General features: G+C 38.7%; 1 protein-coding gene across 12 annotated transcripts in view; it reads left to right on the top strand.

The window, feature by feature from the left end:
• Positions 1 to 24,048, top strand: part of fto (FTO alpha-ketoglutarate dependent dioxygenase) — a 377,466-nt gene that overhangs the window by 137,290 nt on the left and 216,128 nt on the right. For 9 of the 12 annotated variants that reach the window (XM_063066848.1, XM_063066844.1, XM_063066854.1 and 6 more), the window contains one exon: positions 18,873 to 18,997. The exons of 2 other annotated variants lie outside the window; for them this stretch is intronic. In XM_063066848.1, the coding sequence (XP_062922918.1) occupies positions 18,873 to 18,997 (125 nt within the window). Of the gene's footprint in view, positions 1 to 9,520; positions 9,585 to 18,872; positions 18,998 to 24,048 lie in introns of all 12 variants that reach the window. One more of the 12 variants, XM_063066847.1, reaches the window with a different exon arrangement.

Below are 24,048 nucleotides of genomic sequence, written 5' to 3'. Positions count from 1 at the left end.
TATGCGTCTTAGCTGTCCAGATGTTCCAGAGTTGAGTGAAGAGCTCATGAGATGGCATCTGCTGTGGACCTGTTGCTCCGATAGGCAAACTGAAGAGGATCCAAGTCGCTTCTCAGGCAGGCGTGATATGTTTAATCACCAAACTGTCAGAACACTTCATCACTATGGATGTAAGTGCTACTGGGTGATTCTCATTGAGGCAGGTTACCATGTTCTTCTTGGGTACTAGTAGAAGGGAAGTCTGCTTGAAGCAGGTGAATAGCTCAGACTGCCAAAGCAAGAGGTTAAAGATCTCAGTGAACACAGTAGTCAGTTGATCAGCATAGGTTTTTAGTACTTAGTATTTATCACATGTATATCAAAACATACTTTGAAATGTATCTTTTGTGTTAACAACCAACACAATCTAAGGATGTGCTGGATGCAGACTACAAATGTTGCCACATATTCTGGCGCCAACATAGCATGCCCACAGCAACAGCAGAAGTACCGAAAGTAGCAGCACAACAACAGAAAAATAAGCCCCTTTCCTCCCTGCCACTCACACACACAAATGGGCCTCCAATCCCATGACAGGCTGTCTCCGGGCATCCAACCTCCAGTCCCTGTCCGGACTCTCAGACATCCAGCTTTGGGACACACACTGGGGCATTAACTATTGGGCTTTGACTTCCAGACTCGCTGACTTTGCTCTTCGGCCATCGGTATCGACTAAGGTTGCCAACTGTCCCGTATTAGCCGGGACATCCCGTATATTGGGCTAAATTGGTTTGTCCCATAGGGGACTGCCCTTGTCCCATATTTCCCCCGCTAAGGTAGAGCGTTCCTATGAAACTTTTCATGCCGAAATGGCGTAAAGCGAAGAAGCAATTACTATTAATTTATATGGGAAAAATTTTTGAGCATTCCCAGACCCAAAAAATAACCTACCAAATCGTACCAAATAAGACAAAAAACCTAAAATAACACTAACATATAGTAAAAGCAGGAATAATATGATAAATACACAGCCTATATAATGTAGAAATAATATATGTACAGTGTAGTTTCACTTAACTCCAGTTTAAATTCCATGTGGAATATTTTGGAGGGTCATGAACCAAGAGCAGAATCAGGAAGATTAAACCAAAACCAATTTGTAGAAAAAAAATCAGCACGTACACGCATGCGCATGTCACACATGTGCCCACGTAGGGCTTCATGGTCATGGTAGTCTTTCTTGGGGTAAGCACAAGTGTCCCGTATTTGACTGCTACTTTTGTCCCTTATTTGGGAGTGAGAAAGATGGCAACCCTAGTATCGACCCCAATACTTGCTAATTGTGGGGCTTTGATCTAGGGACTTGCCAACAAAGATGGTGCCAGTAGTAGTGACCAGCTTGCCACAACAACCATCTGCTTCACTAATATCTTTTAGAAAAGGAAATCTGCCACCATTACCTGGCCTGAATTTACATGTCACTAGACCAGTAACAATGTGACTGAATCTCGACTGCTGTCTGAAATAGCAAGGCTAATCAAAAATTTCATCAAATTGCTGTGACACAAAAAATATGACACGTATCACCCAGCAGCATCTTTAGCATTAACTTTTAACAAAACAAACCCATACTGTACCATTGTGCTTTCAACATCATTCTTGCTATTAGCAGGGGATCTGTGCTGAAATTGGGATAACTGCATCACAGGTGATTCGGATTAGATACTAGGTGACTCAGTCACCCCCTGTTGATGATGACATTGTGGCCTTGGGATTTTCAATGATAACACTATGGCACATGAAGGCTTACAGTCCTAATCAAAAAAGAGTAAGGACTTCAGTTGATTGTAGTAATACTATCCTTTCCCAGCTGATCATTGTTTGCTCCAGAAGAAGTCGGAAGATCAGCAAAAGCACAAACCTTGGCCTGGGTGGCGCATTTGCAATATCCATTGCAAAGAGTTTTATGGTAGCACTGCTATTGACTTGAGCAGGCTGAAACCTCTGAGATATATACTCAGTGGCCACTTTATTAGGTATACCTGTACATTTGCTTGTTAGTGCAAATATCTAGTTAGCCAATCATCTGGTAGCAACTCAATGCATAAAAGCATGCATAATTGGTCAAGTGGTTCAGTTGTTGTTCAGACCAAACATCAGAATGAGGAAGAAAGTGGCTTTGACCATGTGGATGCCAGATGGTGTGATTTGAGTATTTCAGAAACTGTTGATCTCTTGGGATTTTTATGCACAACTGTCTCTAGAGTTTGCACAGAATGGTTCAAAAAAACAACAAAAAATCCAGTAAGTGACAGTTCTGCGAGTGAAAATGCCTTGCTAATGGTGAAGTTTACAGGAGAATGGCCGGACTGTTTCATGGTGACAGAAAGATGAGAAGATGATAGTAACTCAAATAACCACGCACAATGGTGCAGTAATGTATTTCTGAATACACAACACATTGAACCTTGAAGTAAATGGGCTATGGCAGTGGAGGACCATGAACGTACTTCAGTGGCCACTTTATTAGGTACAGGAGGTAACTAATAAAGTGGCAACTGTGTTTATATCTTTAGCAGAATTGGATGAAGTGGCTACCATACTTTTCTACAAAGGAAGTAGAAGAATAATCTTTTTAAAGAAACAGGCCCTTCCGGCCACACCATCCAGCAACCTACTTATTTAACACTAGCCTAATCACAATACAATTTACAATGACCAATTAGCCTACTAGTTGGTACATCTTTGGACTGGGGTCACGGAGAGAATGTACACGCTCCTTACAGATGACGCTGGAATTGAACTCCAAACTCCAGAATGCCCTGAGCTGTGGTAGCATTGTGCTAATGATTTCGCTACCATGGTGCCCCCTTAATTATTTTAATATTTTAGTAATATGCCAGATAATTTATCTCCATATACTCTTTCCAATCCTCTTTTGATACCTTTAATTTCCAGTTGACTTCAGCCTTGAATATACTGAGTCAATATCTGCGGATGAAACATAACAAAGTTTTAAAGTGTGCTATTTAACAAAATCTTATCTGAGTCTGAAATAATAAACCCATTATCATGTGATAATGCAACCCAGTTTTAGATTCTCCGGCTAGAGGAAATTGTCTTTGCTCTGCCATCTTCTTAGAATGTTGTAATACTCACTGAGATTATTCCTCTAAGCTGCAGGAAGTATAGCTCAGCCTTGCATGTTTTTCCTCAGAAGATGGACTCTCGACAGAGGCCTCAGACTATAAACACAGCTGATCACCAGTGGACATATTCAGCACTGAAATTTTATCTCGCAGTTTTCAGTTCAGAGGCTGGATTCAGAATATCTGACACCATAATGTCTGAGCATATTTCATGACTGGGATTGGTTCATCAAACCCTGTAGTTTGGATGGTTGGAATGGGGAAGGACATGTGCTTCTAGCCATTTGAAATGTAATGAGGCAGCGGCACTTTTCCAGATGTGAATAAGATTGGGAAAGAGAATCAAAACAGACAATTTTGGATAGGGAGGTAATATATTTTTGGACTGTGTAAGGAGAGGAGCAGATCACTTATTGGATCATGGTAATCAAGCAACCACAGGACTGAGGATGTTGCAAATGTAGGTGGTGATAAGATTTGGGTGATCAGGAGTGGGCAGTATGAAGGAAGGATGGTTGATTCTGGATATAAAAGATGCAAAGCAAGATGCTGATTTCCTCTGGCAGACATCCTAACCTATTTCTGCATATTATTAGGGCAGAGTCATTGAAGTTGGCTTGCAGTGTTCAAGACAAGTGATGCTTGGGCAATTTTTGATACAGAGGTCTCATTAGGGGTACTGCAATGAATCATTCATGAATATTGAAAGTTATGCAAAATTATCTAAAAATACTGTTTCTTACATGTCTCTCCAGAAAAAAAAGTCTTTTCAGCTGAATTAAATTTCTTGGCAAACTTCCCTCAGGGAAGGCAACCTAAATTGAGCACTATATTCCAAAAATGATCTCACCAATACTTGCACCCCTTTAGCAAAGTTTCCCTATTTATTTGTATTCCCTATGTCCTTGCAAAAGGTCAACATTCATTTGCCTTCTGGTTGCTTGTTTTACCTAAATGTTACTTTTCTGGATCTGTGAAGCAGCACATCAAGATCTCAAGAACAATAGTTTCCTACTGTTTTAAAAAATATTCTGTTCTGCTACCAAATTATATATTTTCCAGTGTTATACTGCATTTGTCCAAATCTCTTACCAGATACAGTATTTTCCTTTGTTCTCTCAGTTGATATTCCCACTTAGCTATGCATCAAGGCAAACTTTGATATATTACATTCTTGACCTTTTGTGGAAATTGTGAATAGCTGAGGATCCGTTGATCCCTGTGGCAGTCCACTAATAACTCTCTGGTAATATAAAAGCAATCTTTTTATTCCTACTCTTTTTCTTTCCCTTTAATTAGCCCTCTGATCATTTTACCCTGCAATCTCATTGTCTTTGATCAATGATAATAAAGTTATATTCCATTTTATTCTATTCTAATCTTAAGAGGCTGCTGTTTGAAAATCTAAATATATTCCATCAGGTCCCCTCTCACCTACCCTGCTAGTTACTTTTTAAGATTTATGAAATATTTCCCCTTATGTAAACAAGTTAAGATTGCTTGATATGATTTTCCAAGTGCTTGTTATTATTTTCCTCATGGTTTCCAGGACTTTGCTGATAGTTGATCATATTGCAAGATTTATAATTTTGTCGTCTTTTCTCTCTACCATTCTTATAACTACTGTCTGCCACTTTTCAAAATATTGAAAGCAATCTAGAATATAAGTATTCTGGAAACTCATGATTAATACATCTGCCATCCCTGTTGTCATCACTTTCAAAGTTCTGGATTTATTATGTGTAGGAATTTTCCCATTTTCAATTTCTCAGCATTTTTCTTTGATGATTTGAAGTATGTGAACTCATTGATTCCTCTGTTTCTTTCATCATATTTTCTGCTGGCCTGCTGAATAATTCCAGCATTCTCTAATTATATTTCAAAAATCACAACAGCCTTATTGCTTTTCATTTTTTTATTTGTTCACTTCCATGGAGACAAAATCCTTTTGAGTTCTAAAACTTGAATTTTCTCTCAGTACATCCTTCATTTTGTTGCATGATATGACCATATGTGATAGATTGAGAACAAATCTGTCATTCAAAAAATGGCCTACCATGCTACTGAATAAGAAATGGCAGTAGAACTACCTCCCATTAAAATCCATAGCTTAGCAGCCTGCATATTCTTTACTCTAATAGTATTTTTGTTCAATGTATAGTGTAGAAAAGTATAAAAGCATCAGTTGTATCTAAAATGAATCTGGTGAAGCTACAAGAACAAAAACAGACAAAGTAGATCTCCTGAGCCTGTTCCCCCATTCAGTAACATCTTGTCTGATCTGACGTTTAGTCTACTTTCTTACCTGATCCCCATAATCTTTCATTCACTTGTAATGCAAAAATCTCACCCATAAAGTTACTTGGTGACGCAACATCCACAGCCCTCTGGGGTAGAATGATTCAAAGTATTTGCTACCCTTTGAGGAATAAACTCAATATCATCTCATTCTGAGCACGCTGGAGGGAGTAAAGTCTGATTTCTAACAGCATCCTGTCTATATAACTGAAGACTTCTGTTCCAAACTATCTGTATGTTTAGCTCAAAGTACATTCACCTAACAAAGTAAAAAAATTCTGCAGGTATTTACAGTACACAAAAACCAAGACAGACCTATTCTAACTAACTGCCACTCTGACATTGTATTCTTGGACTTATGTAAAATGTTGAAAGTAATCATTGACCATATAATTGAGTGCCACTGCTAATACCTTGCAAACCTGTGATCAGTTATGTCAGGTTAACTTGGCCCTTGACTTCATTGCAGCCGTTGTCTAACATTGCAAGGATTATGTGGAATGGAGAAGACTGAGGGAAAATTTAACAGTTATTTATGATTGTAAGAGGCCAAGATAGAGTGAACAGTATATCAAGAATCATGTGTTCTAACTCCCCGAACTGAGTGGTAAAAGCAACAGGTAGCATAAATTTAAGTTAATTGATCAAAGTATTTGGGAAGAGAGAGAAGAAAATATGTCTGGGGTGAAAGAGGTCTTCAACATGTGGCATGAAAGGGTGCTAGAGACAGAAACCTCTATCATACTTAAGAAGTACTTCAAAGTGTATTGCGAGTTGTGAACTTCTGCAGGCTTATTGAGATGAGGTTGGGAAGCTCTCCATTGATGAGATCATCATCCTTCTGAGCCACAAATTTTGTACAGAGGGATCTTGAGGTGCAAGTCCATAATTCCCTGAAAGTGGCTACACACCTAGGTAGGGAGGTAGAGTAAATATACTGCAAGTTTGACTTCATTGGTTAGGGTATTGAAGGCATCCGTTTGTCTTGCGAGACCATGGACCTGCACCTGGAAAGTCTTCACTCTCCAGGGCGCAGGCCTGGGCAAGGTTGTATGGAAGACCGGCAGTTGCCCATGCTGCAAGTCTGCCCTCTCCATGACACTGATGTTGTCCAAGGGAAGGGCACTAGGACCCATACAGCTTGACACCAGTGTCATTGCAGAGCACTGTGTGATTAAGTGCCTTGCTCAAGGACACAACATGCATCCTCGGCTGGGGCTTGAACTCACGACTTTCAGATCACTAGTCGAACGCCTTAACCACTTGGCCACGTGCCCACGGTTAGGATATGAAAGTCAAGAAATCATGTTGCATGCAGCTGTATAAACCTTTGGTTAGGCCACATTTGTAGTATTGTGTGTAATACTGGTCACCACATTACAGGAAGGATGTGGAGATCTTGAAGAGGGTACAGAACAGGTTCTCTTGGATTTTGCATGGATTAGAGAGTATTAGAAATACATGTAGGTTGGATTGAAATTAGATTGTATGCTCTGAAGTGTCAGGCCAAGGGACAACCTGAGTATAGATTTATGAGAGGCATAGATTAGAGTAGATGACTAGAGTGTTTTTCTCAAAATGAAAATGTCAAATACTCATGGGCATAGGTTTAAGGTGAGAGGGTAAAAATTAAAGGGGATTTCTGAGACAATTTTTTTACATAAACTGCCAAAATTGAGTTTATTGTCATATGCACAAGATGCACAGAAACAATGGAAGTCTTACAGCAGCATCACAGGCAAATAGCATGTAAGCAACATTCATAAGAAAACGCACATTAAACACAATTTTTACAAAAAACACAATTAGAAGAAAAAAACATGGCGATCTTGCTCAAGTGGAAGGAGGCCGCCCCGCCCACTCATGTTCAATGACTATCTGATATTATGTTATGCCTTGATCTAGAGAAGATTCGTTGTTCGCTTTCTGATTCTAAACATGATTTTCTAATGTTATGGGGACCCTTTCTGAGTTATTTTCATAATCTTTGAACTGTTATATTATAATATTATATGGTAAAGTATTTTTTTCTTTTTTTTTAATCAACCAGCTCATTTTGGTAGTGGGAGTAGATTTTTTTTAAATAAAATACAATTATTTTATTTTATTTCATTTCATAATTCAATATTTTTTTCTACATGATTGATTTGGAATATGGGATACTGTGATTTAAATGTAATGTAATTCATATTACTTGATTCCTTATGAATTTTGTATTTGTATTTATGCAATTTATATAATGCAGGTATTAATAAAAATATTGAAAGAGAACAAAAAAAACATAGTCCATTTTAGGACAAAGTGATCAAGGGTCATGGTGTTGCTAAACTCTGATTAAGGTTGTTCTGGCTCGTTCAGAAACTGAATGATTGAAAGGAAGAAGAGTAGTAGGTACTTTGAATGCACTTCCAGGGAATTGCATGGAAACAAAAAAATAGACAAGAAATGGAGAGATATGGACCATATGTAAGCAATTTAAATTGGCATTATGTTGGCACAGACATCATGGGTCAGAGGGCTTATTCTGTACTGTGTTTTTCTAGGTTCTGTGCCAAAAAAACTGAATCCAGATGCGAGGTAAAGGCACAGACTGGTTGTAGATGGGGTGTATTCTGCCTGGTGGTCGGTGACCAGTGGTGCTCTGCAAGAATTTGTTCGGGCCTCTTTCTCTTTGTGATTTTTATAAATGACTTGGATGAGGAAGTGGAAGAGTGGGTTAGTAAGTTTGCTGATGATATAAAGGTTTGTGGAGTTGTGGATAGTGTAGAAAGTTGCCATAGGATACAACTGAACTTTTGATAATGATGCAGAACTGGGCTGAGAATTGGCAGATGAAGTTCAACCTGGAGAACTATGAAGTGATTCACTTTTGAAGGTTGATTTTGAAGGCAGAACACAGAGTTAATGGCAAGATTCTTAGCAGTATGAAGGAACTGAGTGGCCTTGGGGTCCATGTCCATAGATCCTTCAAAGTTTCCACACAACTTGATAGGGTTGTTAAGAAGGCATATCGTGTGTTAGCCTTCATTAGGCAGGAGGTTGAGTTAGATCAACACACATAAAAATGCTGGCATAACTCAGCAAGCTAGGCAACAACTGTGGAAATGAATAAACAGTCGGCATCTCAGGCTGAGGCCCTTCATCAGGATTGAGAAGGAAGGGGGAAGGTGCCAGAATAAGAAGGTAGAAGGAAGGCAAATTAGAAGGTAAAAGGTGAAGCCAGGTGGGAGAAGGAGGAGAGATGATATAAGAAATATAAGATATAGGTGGAAAAAGGCAAAGGGCTGGAGAATAAGGAATCAGATAGGAGAGGAGAGTGGACCATGGAGAAAGGGAAGGAGGAGGAACACCAGGACTAGGTGATAGACGGCTGAGGAAAAGAGGTAAGGGGCTAGGGTGGGGAATGGAAGAAGAGGGAAAGGGCAGGGAAAAAATAAATTACCAGAAGTTGGAGAAATTAATGTTCATGCCATCAGTTTGGAGGCTACCTAGTTGTTACTGCTCCAACCTGAGAGTGGCCTCATTATAGCAGTAATGGAGGCCATGGACCAACATGTTGGAATTGGAATAGGAATGAAAGTAGTTGGTCACTGGGAAATTCCATTTTTTACGGATAGGGAAGAGGTACTCAACAAAGCGGTTCTCCAATTTGTGCCAGGCTTCACCAGTGTAGAAGGAGGGCTCATCGGGAGCACTGGCTGCAGTTTTTGACCCCAATAGATGCACAGGTGAAGTGCTTCCTCACCTGGAAGGTTTGGCTGGGGCCCTGAATGGAGGTGAGGGAGGAAGTGAATAGGCAGATACAGAAGTTTTAGAGATGGTGCAGAGGAGATTTACCACAATGCTCCCTGGGTAGAAATCATGTCTTATGAGGATAGATTGTGTGAGCTAGGGCTTTTCTCTTTGGAATGAAGGAGGATGAGAGGTGATTTGATAGAGGTATACAAGATGGTAAGAGGCATAGATTGAGTGGATAGTCAGAGATATTTTTGCAGGGTGGAAATAGCTAATAAGAGGGGGCAGACGTTTCAGATGATTGGAGGAATGTATAGCAGTCTTGATCTGAAACGTCGACTCTTTGTTCATTTCCATAGATGCTGCCTCACCTGTTGCGCTCTTCCAGCATTTTGTGTGTATTGTGTGGGGGGGATGTCAGAGGTAAGTTTTTTTTTAACACACCGAGAGTGGTAAGTGACTGGAATGTCCTGCCAGGGATGATGATAGAGGCAGATGCATTAGAGACATTTAAGTAACTCTTAGATAAGGCACACTGATGATAGAAAAATTGAGGGCTATGCTGGAAGTAAAGATTAGAGTAGATTAAAAGGTTGGCATATCATGGGCCATAGGGCTGTGCTGAAGAGCTCTATGTTTTCTGATTTCCCTTGACATCAATGCAGTTTCCATGAAAGTGGTATTAAGACATTTTATTAAAATTTGACCTGGCTGGTGGCGTAGTGGCATCAGCGTCGGACTTCAGGACGAAAGGTCCTGAGTTCGAATCCAGCCGGCTGCCTTGCACGCTTTCCATCCGTGCTGGGTTACGAGCTGGTTATCTCTTTGGAAACTCACCCAGCAGAAGGCAATGGCAAACCACTGCTGTAACTACCTCGTACGTGGTCCCCCACTACGTCAGAGAGGCGTGGAGGGAAATTGTCCGCTAACCAGAGAAACTCCGGATGTGACATACCTTCCCTTTTCCTATTAACATTTAAGATACTGGAAATCAGAGATAAAATAGTGCATTGGCTAGATCAATGTTCAGCATAAAGATAATGACTGTTGCAGCTGAGTCATCACAAATCCAGTACATTGTTGCTGAAGTTTCTTAAGACTGTGTCTTAGAACTAACTATGAACTAACAGTTGATTTATCTTCCTTCCATCATAAGGTCAGATGTAGAAATGATTGTACAGTATCCAATTCTATTTCCAGCTCTGCTGTTGTTGAAATAGTCTGCCCAGAAATGCAAAAGGAAACAATTTTAACTTGTCTAATTTTAGACCAAGGCCATAATGACGCTAGATAACATTCAGGCAATAACGAGCTGAATCTAATAATAGAGTCTAATACTAGTACCATTCTGTGACATTCAATCGCAATACTATAAAGACACCATCAATGTGTTGGAGATTATTATTGACAAATATCTTAACAGGACTAGCTGTGTATATAATGTGGATACCAGAATAGATCAATGTCTGGGCATTCGGTGGCATCTCCAGATTTCTCCATTTATTCACTGTCTCCCAGTTCAAGTCAACAGTATGATAGAATTTGTTCCATCTCCTTCGATGAATGTAGTTTAAGCAAAGCTGATAAAACCTGATGCATTCTAGGTAAAAACAATTTACATGAGGAGCATTCTTCTAAACATTCTCTTCCTTTTCACTGATGTAAGATTGCCATTGTGTGTCTTTATATGAGCAACAATTAACCAAGCCGCCTTCATATTGTGATCTCTACTAATTAGATGATTACTACCTCTTATGTTTTCCTTTGAGTTTTATACCACTCTAACTTTGACATAAATCTAGCCTTTTCTTCATTGTGGGTCAAATTGTGGAGATCCTCAAACAACCTATTAACTACATTACTCTCATCACAAGCTGCAGAAGTTTGAGAATGCTGCTAATCAACCCCTCCTTAAGGAAAATAAAGGCTGGCTGGCTTTCCAGAAAAATATCTGCATCTCATGCATGAATAAAGAAATATAATTTTCACAAATCAATGGCGCAAAACCTCGGAGCTGTTAAACTGCTTTGTCTTTAGTACATTTCCCTTTTCATCTACAAGGGAAATCATACTGTTCTCGGTATATTACTCAAGTAGAGCCAATTTGATGCTAATTTACATGACAAAGTCCAAAACAAAACGTCGACTGTTGTTTTCCCTCTGCCAGTGCTACCTAACTTGCTGAATTCCTTTAGCATTTTGTGTGTGTTGCTCAAGATTTTCTGCATCTGCAGAATCCCTTGTGTTCCCTAATTATTAATTATTCAAAGTAAGTAATGAAGGTACCTAGTATTAGAATATGGAAACAAAACAAACACTGGATATGCAAAGCTGCAATAACTTCTATATTTCACAAAATATATTTTTCATGCAGTAAAATCTGGGTTTCTCTTTTATTTGCATTTGGACAAGGTGTCATTAATTTTATTCACTAATTTGTAATCCCCAAGGATAACAGAACCAATGCATTGCAGTAGATAATTTAAAGAATGTGCAAGTGTGCCTGGAGGTGAGTTGTCTATCTTTAAGCCTGCCTCCCGGTCTATTTTGTTTTCTCTTACAAATGCAATCCTCTAGCTGTCTGAAAGCCTTTTGATTTTTTTTCCTCATCCATCTCTTCAATAGTTATGCTGCTTAATTCTTTAAACTTGTTCTAACAGCTTAATCAATCTCTTCTTCAATTTAGAGCGATGTTTGCATTTTAAAGTTTGCATTGCTCTAACTGTTTGTTAATTTCAGGCTGTCAAACATGCCCAGGTGGCAGAAGTACACTCATTTTTATTCCATGTCTTCCAAGTAGTCCAATGGAAAAGAATAGCAGTAATTATTTACGAGCAAACATGGTGCTTTTTTATATATTTGTATTCTAAATAAACACTGATGAATGACATGCCTGATCAAACAAAAGGAAAGTTGTGTTTTTTCAGAAACTTTGCAACATTTTTGACCCATGAGAGTCTCTTTCCTTTTCTTATCAACTTCCACTCAAAGGTCAGGTGGAGCTAAAACTTGGACAGCTGTAGAACATGCTTTTTAGGTTGTTTTTAATTGTCTTCCCTTTCTCGAACTGTAGTAATTCTTGTGTGAATAGTCAAAAAGCTATCTGCCACACAGAAGTAGATTATCCTTTGAGGTCACATGGATAATCCTACTGCATGGTTACAATTTAAATTGCCTCCTTTTGTTTTCATTAATGTGTACAGAAGTTGTATAGGGAGGGTGCAAAGCAAGAGCTCGCTAAGCTAAATAACATTGTAGAACTGTCACACTGGGGGCCTGTTATTTGTATCTCCATAGCACAGTTGTTTAGCTTTAGCTATGTGCATCGAAGCACAACCTCATCTATTCATTTAACAATGGATATGTTTAAGGTGGTGATGCAGAGGTGTGGGGGGGGGGGAAGGTTTGCTCCCTTGACCTTTTCGGTGCTTGCTCTGACCCTCGCGTATCATTTCAGAAATCCTTCCTCTCTTACTCTCTCTTTCTCTCGCTTTCGTCTCCTACTGGCCCTGTCTGTCCAATCTCCACCCTACTACACCCCCATCTCTATTTTTTTCACCTTTTATCCCTTTTAGTTATTAGTGCCTAAAGGACAAGAAGATTATTCTTTTGCTTGTACTTTGAGTTCACTGACAGGTATTAAAGTAAGACTAAATCTAAGTATTTAAAATAACAAGTGTTGAGGTTATTTTTGTACACTAACATTTTTCTTTTTTCTTCAAGATTAACTTTGTTTTAGCATGTTTACATTGAAAATATACAGTCCAGAACAACGAAAGGCATTGTTTGTGTGCTTTGTAGTTTGATTCTATCCAATAATTCTGAAACATTATTGAAGCATGTAGCAGAGGGACTTCTTCAGCTTTCATTAAGAACCATAAGTGCTTGCTGTAACATGTTTGAATCTGAGCAAAAAGAGAAAAGAATTAAATACAAAAGACTGGAATACAACAAAGACTTCCTTTCTGCCTCAGTACTTCTGCAAAAACATATGTTCAGTCGTGCAGGCAACTGTTGAGTTAAGGACACTCTAAGGAAAAGAAAACAAAGGACGGCCTCTGCTCTTGCATTCACAATGGTTTGAAGGATATTCACTTGTTAAGGACTAGACTGTCAGCTGGTTCCTATTGCAAGTGTAATTTCTTTCGTTGCTCTTCAAAAGCATTTTTTTCCCAATGTTTTACACTTCATATAATCTGGCATGTATGCAAAGCCTACTTCTGTCCTGAAATAATTGATGTCAGGCAAAAGAAGTGGCTCGCTCTGAGGGTAAATCACCCATGCATTAGTGGGTGCCAAGTGACTTATCTTTTGTAGCTTCAAGAACCTGATTGGGGAAGAATGCATTTCTGGCAGCACAACGAACAACTCTTAAATTTGAAGAGTTAGGGTTAAAGTAGAATAATGGAAAAGTTTGAAGTGACCATTTCCTTTTATGTCTAGTTTTAAGCAATGTTCAACATTTACTAATTGTTGTATATATTGCATTTATAAACTATTGGAATTTGTCTTTTAGAGCATACTGAAATGGGAGATTTACTGGAAGCTAAAGTACAGAAACTGATGCTTTTATCAAATCTTAAATTAATATGGTATCTATTTTTCCTTCTTTCCAGGAAGAAGGACTTACTAAAAGGTCTTAACACTAGGACTGCTTTTGTTAGCTGTGATAATCTCAGTTTGCTTCAGGCTTCAGAGTATTGTTGGACATCCAAGTTACATGTTATGTAAAAATTGATATTAATGACATAGGCAGGACCACATTGCCAGTTTTGGAGTATATATTCTGATATGTTACACAGGTGGTTAAGTTGAAGATACAATAATTTCAAATTTATCTTTACAGATTATGAGTGAAAGAAGAGCAATAGTGAAAATTCAGGATGACCAGGGCATTGCAAACGAGGGCTGCTCAAACCCACTTCCCTTTGCTTCATTCCCCCTTTCCTTCCACTTAAACTAAGGCCAAAAACAGTGACTCAGTATAATGAAATGCATTTTGCTTGTCCACAATTCCCCTTTATTTATCATGTAAATGTAACAGACTACTTTAGAATTTATTTCTTAGGGATATATTATGGTAATTTATTGTGTTATTCTAAAAGTTCTCAACTCATTATAGTCCACTTGTTTGTAAAAGGTTTGTCTTTGAACACAGAAAGGATACAAAGTCATCATTTGAGAGATAGTGAGGCAACGGTAGTATGTAAGATATATAATACAGAGTTGGTCATTGGTCTCCTTAAGCCTGTCTGCCATTCAGTAGATCTTGTGATTTACCCCACAAGTACTTTTACATTTGATCTCTTGATTTCTTTGATGTACAAAAATTTGTTGATCACAGACTTGAACGTATTGAGCATAGATCCCAAACATTTGCAGCAAGATGTATATAGAAACTTCTCAACTTCCAAAATAGTCAAAACCTTAGCTTGTCAATATCATTGAGGTCTAGGCTTTCTAGGCTGAGTAAACTGTATTTAAGCTGTTGATCCATATTGAATCTTATTTGCAGTGAGATATTATTTCAAATTTTTCAATTCCAGTGAGTAAGAGCCAGTCCTACTCAATCTGTTCTCATAAGACAGTCTCCTCCTCCCAGTAATCAATCTCGTAAATCTATGCTGCACCAAGGCATGTTTATCCTTTCTTTGATATGGAGACCAGAACTGCATTAGGTAACCCAAATGTGATACTCAAGATATGTACAATTGCTGCAGGCTTTTTTACTCTTGTACTCCAGACACTTTTTAATGGAGGCTAACATATTGGTTGCCCATTATTTGCTTGCTGTAGCTGCATACCAATTTTGCCTTTCATGAATCAGCACATCATAATAGCTGCCTATAATGTTTCCTATCTCTAGAAGTATATTTTTAAAACGAGATTTTTTCTGCATCTTGTGTAGATTTGGAAATGTTATAAGCAGAACAGAAACATGCAGATTTAATCTTGTACCTGTGTCAAGATAACCTTCACCATTTAGAATAATGATACATCTTGAAAATGATTTAGGACATTTAAGTCTTGCACCTTGTTATTAAGAACAGTCTACTCCAAATCTAGACTAGTATCCAGCTACTCTAGATGAAAGTGTACATATGTGAACATCGTATGAGGTGAGGATTCAGCTTGGTTCAGTGGATTAACGTATGTTGATGGACATTATACATTCCGCCACTTGAATAATGCCAACATGGCCAAGATCTCAGAGCTTTAGCACTGATGACGTACTCTTGACATTCAGAAGAGTACTGCATCAATGTGTTTGATAGAGAAGGCTAAGAGGGAATAAAAGGTAGAAAAGAAAAAAATGGCTTCTATAAAGAGAGGTTACTATTTCATGCCAACGTACAAATCTAATCTCCCTGTATGTTAACTGAGCATTTAATTTGAAGACTACCCAATATTTTTTGTAATCCCAGTTTGATCAGATTACGTGCACTTAATTCAAACACGGAGTCTCTAAGAGTGTTTAACTGCCCTAGGCTAAAGTTAGACTATGTGGGGTAATAGCTCCAGGGAGTAGCAGCTTCCCTTTACTCTGGTACCAAACAAAAAAAAAATCAAAGTTCTTTCACAGAAGTCATATGTAATAAACTGACAAGACTGGAAGAGTAAGAGTGTATGATTTTCTTTCTGAAGTATAAATATACAGCCTGATTGAGACCGTATAACCAAAATGAAGCAAGTGAGATCATCTGGAGCATTGGCATTCAGACAGAGGTTGATAAATGTTTAGGAACATTTAACTTTAATGCTATAGAAGTGCTCAACAGAATAGACATTAACGCTTTGACTTTCAGTGGTTTATATCTTATGGTCATCATTGTCTAGAAATATATAAAATCTTTGATAAAGGGGTAGATTAGAGACTGCAGATTTAAGCCTTTCTGCCATCTCAAGATATATCAGGATTGTGATGGAATATTTCCCACTTGCCTAGATGTGCAGTTTCCACAACACTTGAGAAGCTTGCCATCACCTATGTCAAATCAGCTTGCTTCTTTATATCCAATCCTCTCAATTCTTCCAAAACCTTGTCTGCAGTATATGCAATCTACAAAATGAATAAACCTATGACTTGTACACTAGTAAGGACAAAGGCACTAGGCACATGGAACAACACCAATCACAGGTACCCCTCTAAGACATACACAGTCTTAACTTGGAAACATGCCATCATCTTTCATCAAAATTGGACTCTCCATCAAATGGCATTGAAGAAATAGTTTCACCAGAGGAACTGTGACCGTTCAAGATGTTGACTTCTAGCAGCACTTCAAGGGCAACTGGGGCCTTGCCAGTGACATCTGTATAAGAAAAGTGAAAAATAATTTTTAAAAATTACAGTTTCTCTGAACTGGGAGGCCGTTTCACTGAAGACCTATGCTCTGTCCGCCAGAGAAAGCAGGATCTCCCAGTGGCCACACATTTTAATTCCACGTCCCATTCCCATTCTGATATGTCTATCCATGGCCTCCTCTACTGTCAAGATGAAGCCACACTCAGGTTGGAGGAACAACACCTTATATTCCATCTGGGTAGCCTCCAACCTTATGGCATGAACATTGCCTTCTCTAACTTCTGTTAATGCCCCTCCTCCCCTTCTTACCCCATCCCTTATTTATTTATTTATTTATTATTTCCCCCTTTTTTTTCTCTGTCTCTCTTTTTCTCTCTCTGTCCCTCTCACAATAACTCCTTGCCTGCTCTCCATCTTCCTGTAGTGCTCCGCTCCCCCTTTCTTTCTCCCTAGGCCTCCCGTCCCATGATCCTCTCCCTTCTTCAGCCTTGTATCCTTTTTGCCAATCAACTTTCCAGCTCTTAGCTTTATCCCTCCCCCTCCTGTCTTCTCCTATCATTTTGGATCTTCCCCTCCCCCTCCCCCTCCCACTTTCAAATCTCTTTCTATCTCTTCTTTCAGTAGTCCTGAAGAAGGGTCTCCGCCTGAAAAGTTGACTGTACTTCTTCCTATGGATGCTGTCTGCCCTGTTGTGTTCCACCAGCATTTTGTGTGTGTTACCCGAAATGTTTGCCTTGTTTCTCTTCCCACAGATGAAGCCTGATTTGCTGAGTATTTCTAGCATTTTGTTTTCATTAAGCTAAGAAGCATAAAAACCATGAGCCAATTAATGTATAGAAGTGTAGATTACTTAATGTTTCCTCTCTTCCTCTCCTCCATGTGGTCCTTCATGCCCTTGGCAGTAAAACCCACACAGGAATATACAATAGTCTCAAAAGTATTGGTATTAGTTATCAGGGTGTACCTATACCTATTTGCATACAAAGCTTGTTGGCCAATAACAGCCATTGGAATTATCTCTCCAAACCTAAACAAGTTGACCTTTGTAACAACCTCATCCATGTGCAGTTCTTTTTCTGAAAAAGCAAAATCCTTTTCCCTCTGTCAGAAGTAGACAAATTGCCAAGTGAAGCTTGGAATTTTTCTCTTTATCCTCAATTGTAAAAATGCATGTTACCTAAGCAGTTAATATTTAAGTCATAACATGTTAATATTGTTGTAAGCTTAAAAAAAAACTCATTGCCTCTGAGCTATTATTAGGAACCATGTCTTAACAGTAACCAGGCTCTAACACTCTTATCTTCTGGCTCCAGGATTTTTGATCCCTTACATCTATTGATTCTAGCCAGTTGTCTGTCGAAAAGCATAGGAGAAAATGCAGAATGTTGTAAATATTTTGCGCCGGTATTCAGTGTTTTTAGAATAAAAATGTAGTAAGATGACATGGAAACTGAAATTACTTGGAGCTATGATTATTCTGAAATGAACAAATAATTTATTTGCTTAGAATTAATTAGGATTGGTCTTTTGTTTTAATTCTAGTGTCTATTTATACTATAGGTCCATTTACCCCTTTATCTAGAGAGAATAACAGGTAGATCTGGGCTTAGTATGTGCCTGCTTCCGTTCAAAAGAAGTGTTCACCTCTGGAATACTGAAGAGGTCATGCCAGTGGTTGTTTGGTGATTTTTAAGAAAGAGAGGAATGAAATTTTCATCAGCTTGTAAACATTTGTGCAGTTTGAGTTTTCTGCTAACTGAAGGATGAGATAAGACAGGCAATCGGGCTGCCCAAACTGTTTGTTTGTTCTCCTGACCTGAAGTCTCTAACATAGTTGCCCTCAGAGGGATGAAAGTTTAAAAATGTGAAAGCCTCACTCAACAAGAAATGAACAAAGAGCTTCAGAAGATGATTATCTGTCATTAACCTTCATTAAACTAATAAAGAAAGGGAGACAAAATCTTAGAGGGAAAATTGTTGGCATGGTTTTAAACAGCAAGCACTCCTTTCAGAGTTTCTGGTAGTTGTCGAGTCAGTTGTTTTCAGGCACTATGTGCAATTGAGATGTGAAGAATGATTTTGTTTTCTTGTAGCTGTCTCTCTTGATAACATCTCTGTTTAAGGTTTCCGAATTACCTGAACCCTTTGACCCTTAACTTTGCAGTGCTGGTCAACTTGTAAACAATTATTTAAAATGGTAAAGGTTCACCCTGAGTGCACCATGTAACTTGATTTAATGGAAATAAATATATTATCCATTTTGGTCATCATTAACTTCATTGATCTGTTCATAGTAGAAGTGAGTAATAAAGATGATATTGATTCTTTTTTTCCATGTGTTATTTGCCATAGGGCAATTTTATTAATTTTTAGCTTTATTGTCAGCTTTTTTAATTTTCTTTTAGACAAAGATTTTGCTGTGTGAAATCAATAAAATGGAATGGAGTTTAGAGGAAAAACAGAAAATTATTTGTTGTCTTTTGCCACTGCTTGAGGAGCGCCAAGAAATGAGAAAGATCTGGGTGGTAAGGTAAGGCCTGCGTTAAGTGTCCTCCAATATTTGTAACCAATGCTTCTGGTGCTGCATGTAAACCAGCACCCATTCTAGAACTGTAGGGCTGGATTGAGTTTTTTTATGTATAACTATACAACCTGACTGAGACCATTTAACTAAAATGAAGGAAACAATGGCAAGTGAAACTATCTGGAGCATGGGATTGAACATTCAGGCAGGGGCTGATAAGTGGCAAGTTACTTCAATGCTACAGAAGTGCTAGTCAATGGCTACCTCCAAATGATGGACATTATCCCCTTGGTTTTCAATTATTTATATCCTCTGGTCATCATTGTCCAGAAATGTACAAATTATTTGTCTTCAAAAGCATATTAGAGACTGCATAATTTGTAGTAAGAGCCATCCCAAAGCCTTTCTGCCATCACAAGCCACATCAGAATTGGGTTGGAATAGTTCCCACTTTTCTAGATGTACAGTACAGCTCCCATAACACTTAAGAAGCTTGCATCACCCTTGATAAAAAAAAATCAGTGGAAGGGATAAATAGCAGTTTTGTGTGAAGGAGATTTTGGTGTGGTGGGTATTGGAGAACTGGCTAAGATATCTTTCCTTGCATTGAACGTTTTAATCAAAGGCAGTAACCACCGTTAAAGAAATGATTTTACATTTCAATATGCTCTGAAGCTTAGCAGCAGCAGTTAAGGAGTTGTTTTAACCTAAAGCTGAAGGAATATCTAAAACATGGTTTTACTAACTGTCTTGAAATTCTGCTGGAAAGTTTGTCCCCAGTGGCTGATACATATATGACCCTTTCTCTTTTGATTTTTTTTTCTACCCAATGAGCCATTGTGAACATGTGAAGCACTAGAGTAGCTCTAACAGATTGTTACCACACACCTCAGTTTACTTCATCAAAGTGTTAAGGTGACAGTTATAAAGCTGAGGTGACCCATGTCATATGGACTGAAAGACTAACAATATTATTTATCAACTGCCAACGTTGAAAGCTATAAAACATGTGCCAAGATACTTCCAAGCCACTCTAGCAGAGATCAGGCCATTGTCATTACATTAAAAATGTGTGTCAAAACAAGAAATGATTTACACTCTGGTCTCTTTTTAAAACTCAGTCTGTTGTTATAGCAATTTATTTTTACTGATGAAGGGGGATCAGCTGGATTTGATAAGAAAAGCCCTCAACCTCACACTTCCTGAATGTGTTGAAGTGACTACATCACAAGCGGTAAAGGCTGCAGTTTATTTGCTAGAACATAACTTCTGATGGGCAATCTGTTACAGCTGTTCAAGAGGTGCTCAGGCCATTTGAACTGAACATTCTTGACCTTTTCAGAGTAAAGGTCGTTACTTGGTCAATAAAATATGAGAGGTGTTACGGATGGCAAGCTAACATTAAAACTGCCAGCTGTGAGATTTTCAAACACATTTGTCTGTCTGTTTCTCTGTGCGAACTGCTGAGACTGGTAAGGTCAGAATACAATAATGAAAATTATTTGCAGATTACACTGACGCTTTACCACATTAACGCAATAAACATGCTGAATGCTTATTGAGGCAGGATGCATTGGGCTTGATAAATGGACTGTAAAGATGCCCATCTGGCTTCTAGGCTGCCTTTTTAGGGGAGGACAGATTCAGAGAAAAGGCATGGTAGATGCAGATCTACTGACCCATAATGAATCAAAAGTATAGATTAAGTTGAAAAAGTGAGCGGAAAGGGGGCCAGCATAGTTGAGGATGAATATATGATGAATGGGAGAGGGAGGTTCACATTGTGATGAATAGGATGAGATTAATTGTAGGACGGCAGACCATGCTTAAGCAGAGAGCACAGCCTTAAAATGCTGAGAATGAAGCTCAGCTCTAAATGAAGATGTCGGACGTTTAGTTGTGCTCGATGTTCAGCTGCCCGCAAAGCCCTCTGACCCGAGTGCATTTTAAGTTATACTGCATTCCCTTTGTTTGCCGTGACCCTTTGTGCTTCCATACCTCTGTCCTTCACCTGTGTCACTTTTGTCTGCTGGCTCTGAAATAAATCGGGACTGTGGTGAATAGTTGTGAGCCCTCCTACAGACAATAGGAACACTGTTTGATTAAATGCTACATTTTAACAGCCACCAGTTGTTTGATTCCTCTAGAACATTTTCCTCTTGTTGTCTCCTCCTTTTGAATTCTTACACCTCCTCCTTTTCAAGAATAAATAGGATACTTTCTTCTTCATTATTCACAGTGAAGTGTAATTGTGAAGGACAATGGAGGGAATTTTTTTTGAACTAAGCTCTAAGATTTTTTTGGAATTCACAAGAGGAAACAAAAGCGATAAATCGGCAGGCTACTGAAAATGATGAAGTAAAGGCCTGGGATTCAGAAAGCTGAGACTTTATAGAAAAGAATTAGGAGTGTTAGTGTAGAGGTGAAAAGAGCTTCTGTCTGCTTTGCTAAAATTAATTGTGCAGAGAAGCCTAATGAAAGCAGCTTAGAAAAAAGAACAGTTGTTCCTCCTTCATTACTAATGAGATTTTTCATTAAGTTAAATTGCTATTGGCTCGCTGAAAGGCAAAGTAAGGCTCTAAACCCTGAATGGACAAGTCTAGCTGGCTTACAAAGCACCTAAGGAGCCACATACAGGTATTTGGAAATAATGTCGGGCTTGTCGACAGATGTTCAGGAGATCGTGTTGGTTAGACTCATATTTCTCTTCCAGGCAGAATATGAAATGTACTTCAGCCCAGGTGCAAGGTGGCCTTGCCAATAAAGTGTCTCCTCCCAGCTCAGAAGCTCATACCCACATCAGGGTGCGGGGGGTTGTAATTAACACTTAGAAGGTTTAAGCTTTACTGGAGTGACGTGTGCAATAATGATAGTGTTAGCTTCCTTAATTTCCCAGTTTCATCATCAATTATACCATGTGTTTCATCCAGTTGGTGCTACCCTCCCGTTGTTAATTATAACCTACAAGACTGTTACAGTTAATTTTATGGCAAGCATATTGTCTCTTCAAGGCTCCCGAGCAGCTCATAAATTATCTTGAAGGTGAAATGTAACTTGGGGAAATAGTTATGAAAATTCCATCCATCTCGCTTAGGAGGCGCAGCTGCTACTGTCAGCTGCATTGCCACTGCATTGTGAAGGAATTATGGTGGGTCAGGCCTAGGAGGCAGGGCCCAGGCTGTCACCACAGAGGAAGCCTGTCCTGGCCCTGTCAGACATGCACCTTCTGCCTATCCCCTGTGGCCTCTCCTTTCAAGCAGTAAAAGGCAGGCTGTGCAGGTGTATGGTCCCAGAGCTGTCTGTGTTCATTATTTAACAGGAACCTTCTTTAGGTAGGCAGGTATGAAGACCTTTTCTTCACTGCTGTCATATTGAGGAGCGGCATTACAGGAGTTAAGGAGTACATAAGTTGTTAGACAGCAAATACCCTACTCCTTCCTACTCTGCCTGAATCAAAATAGTTAAAGGGTACTATTTGAATTTTCATAATATATTGTCAAATTTAAGTGTACAGCTGCTGTTAACATTCTTAAATAGTAGTCTTTGATTTTTTTTTTACTTTTTTCATGGTTGCTTTCTCCTTTTGCGTTGGTATAATTTTGATATTGTGGAGTGTATCCACAAGTTTGTCCAGTGAGGAAGCACACTTTTTATGTTATTTGGTTTCTGTTTGTCTGAATCTACAGCAGTCTTGTTAAATAAAGAATTTGCGGAAGCACAGTAATCTCTCAACTGTCAAAGATTTATTGTATTTTTCAGAAACTTGGGATGGGGAATTTCTATCCCCTGAATGTTTAAATTGATCATGGTTGAAAGTCAAACTGCCTAGGTATCCAACAAGCCTACTGAGCACTTTGCAGAGCGGTCTTGATTCAGTATGGGATTCACATTCCATGCTTGGTCAGACTGAAGCAGTCTGAAATTAAAGGCCCAAGAGAGTCCAATATTATTTTACTCCTGAGATTCACTGGGGCCTGATTTCAGGCTTGCCTAGCCAATGTAATATTGCTGCAAAATATACTTTAAACAGGTAGCATAAATGTACCCTGCCAATCTCGTGCCTCACCCAAGTTTCCATTCTTCTCTCAAGCCAAATAGTTGCTGCTATGAGGAGACTTCACCATAGTAATTTAATTCTGTTCTCTACTCACCCAATATTAACCTGCATATCCTTTAAAGTGAAGCTGTTACTGATTATTATTTAAGACTGATTTCTGAACTTCAAAGGTCAATACCGCACTAAATTTGGACTTCATTAATCTTAAAAGATTGCAAAGTGATTGTTATCCCTGTGATATTTTGCTATAATAATCCTTTCCAAGGTAGTGCACTGAATTAAGTGCATTAGTGTACAGAGGCATGGACACCAATTGAAAATTCTATTGTTCTGTGGCAGAGGTGCGCAAACTTGTTGTCACAACTCCATAAAAAGTCATGACATAATTTTATGGACATTGCTATTGTTATTAGATGCTGGAGACAGTACATGCACATTTGGATTAGGGCAAAAATATAGTTTTATTTATCAGCAGTTGAAGTACTCATAGATCTGCAGACCAGTTGAACAATGGAAATGCTGCTGTTCTAAAATCACAAAGGAAAGAAAGTTATTGAATTTTTTATTAAACACAGTTGTATCAATTATTTGGAGGTATGAAAAAATCACTATAATTTGCTGCAAGGGTTGTATCTGCTGAATTGATGAAACAACGCAAACGTCAATAGTGATGATATAAGATACCATGGGCATAAAAATCAAAATGAAAGGTTTTTCAGACAGAAATGAAACAAGGAAAACAAGGCTTGATGGAGATGGAAGTTTCTGGCAGCACAGCTAAGGGCCCCTTTTGAGCAGTGCCCCCACAATTGCACAAGAAGCCATGTACAGTAGGTGATGAGCTTGTTCTGCCAGTGTTCAAAGTCAATGTTAAAAAATCAAAGTTGAGTTTATTGTCATACGTACAAGTACATATATGCACAGGTGCAATAAAAAACTTAATTACAGCAGCATCACAGGCATATGGCATCATATAAGAAGCATAAAGACATAGTGTAGT

The sequence above is a fragment of the Mobula hypostoma genome, chromosome 14 (assembly GCF_963921235.1).
Source record: "Mobula hypostoma chromosome 14, sMobHyp1.1, whole genome shotgun sequence".
Lineage (NCBI taxonomy): Eukaryota > Metazoa > Chordata > Chondrichthyes > Myliobatiformes > Myliobatidae > Mobula > Mobula hypostoma.
This window is presented reverse-complemented; position numbering and strand designations above follow the sequence as displayed.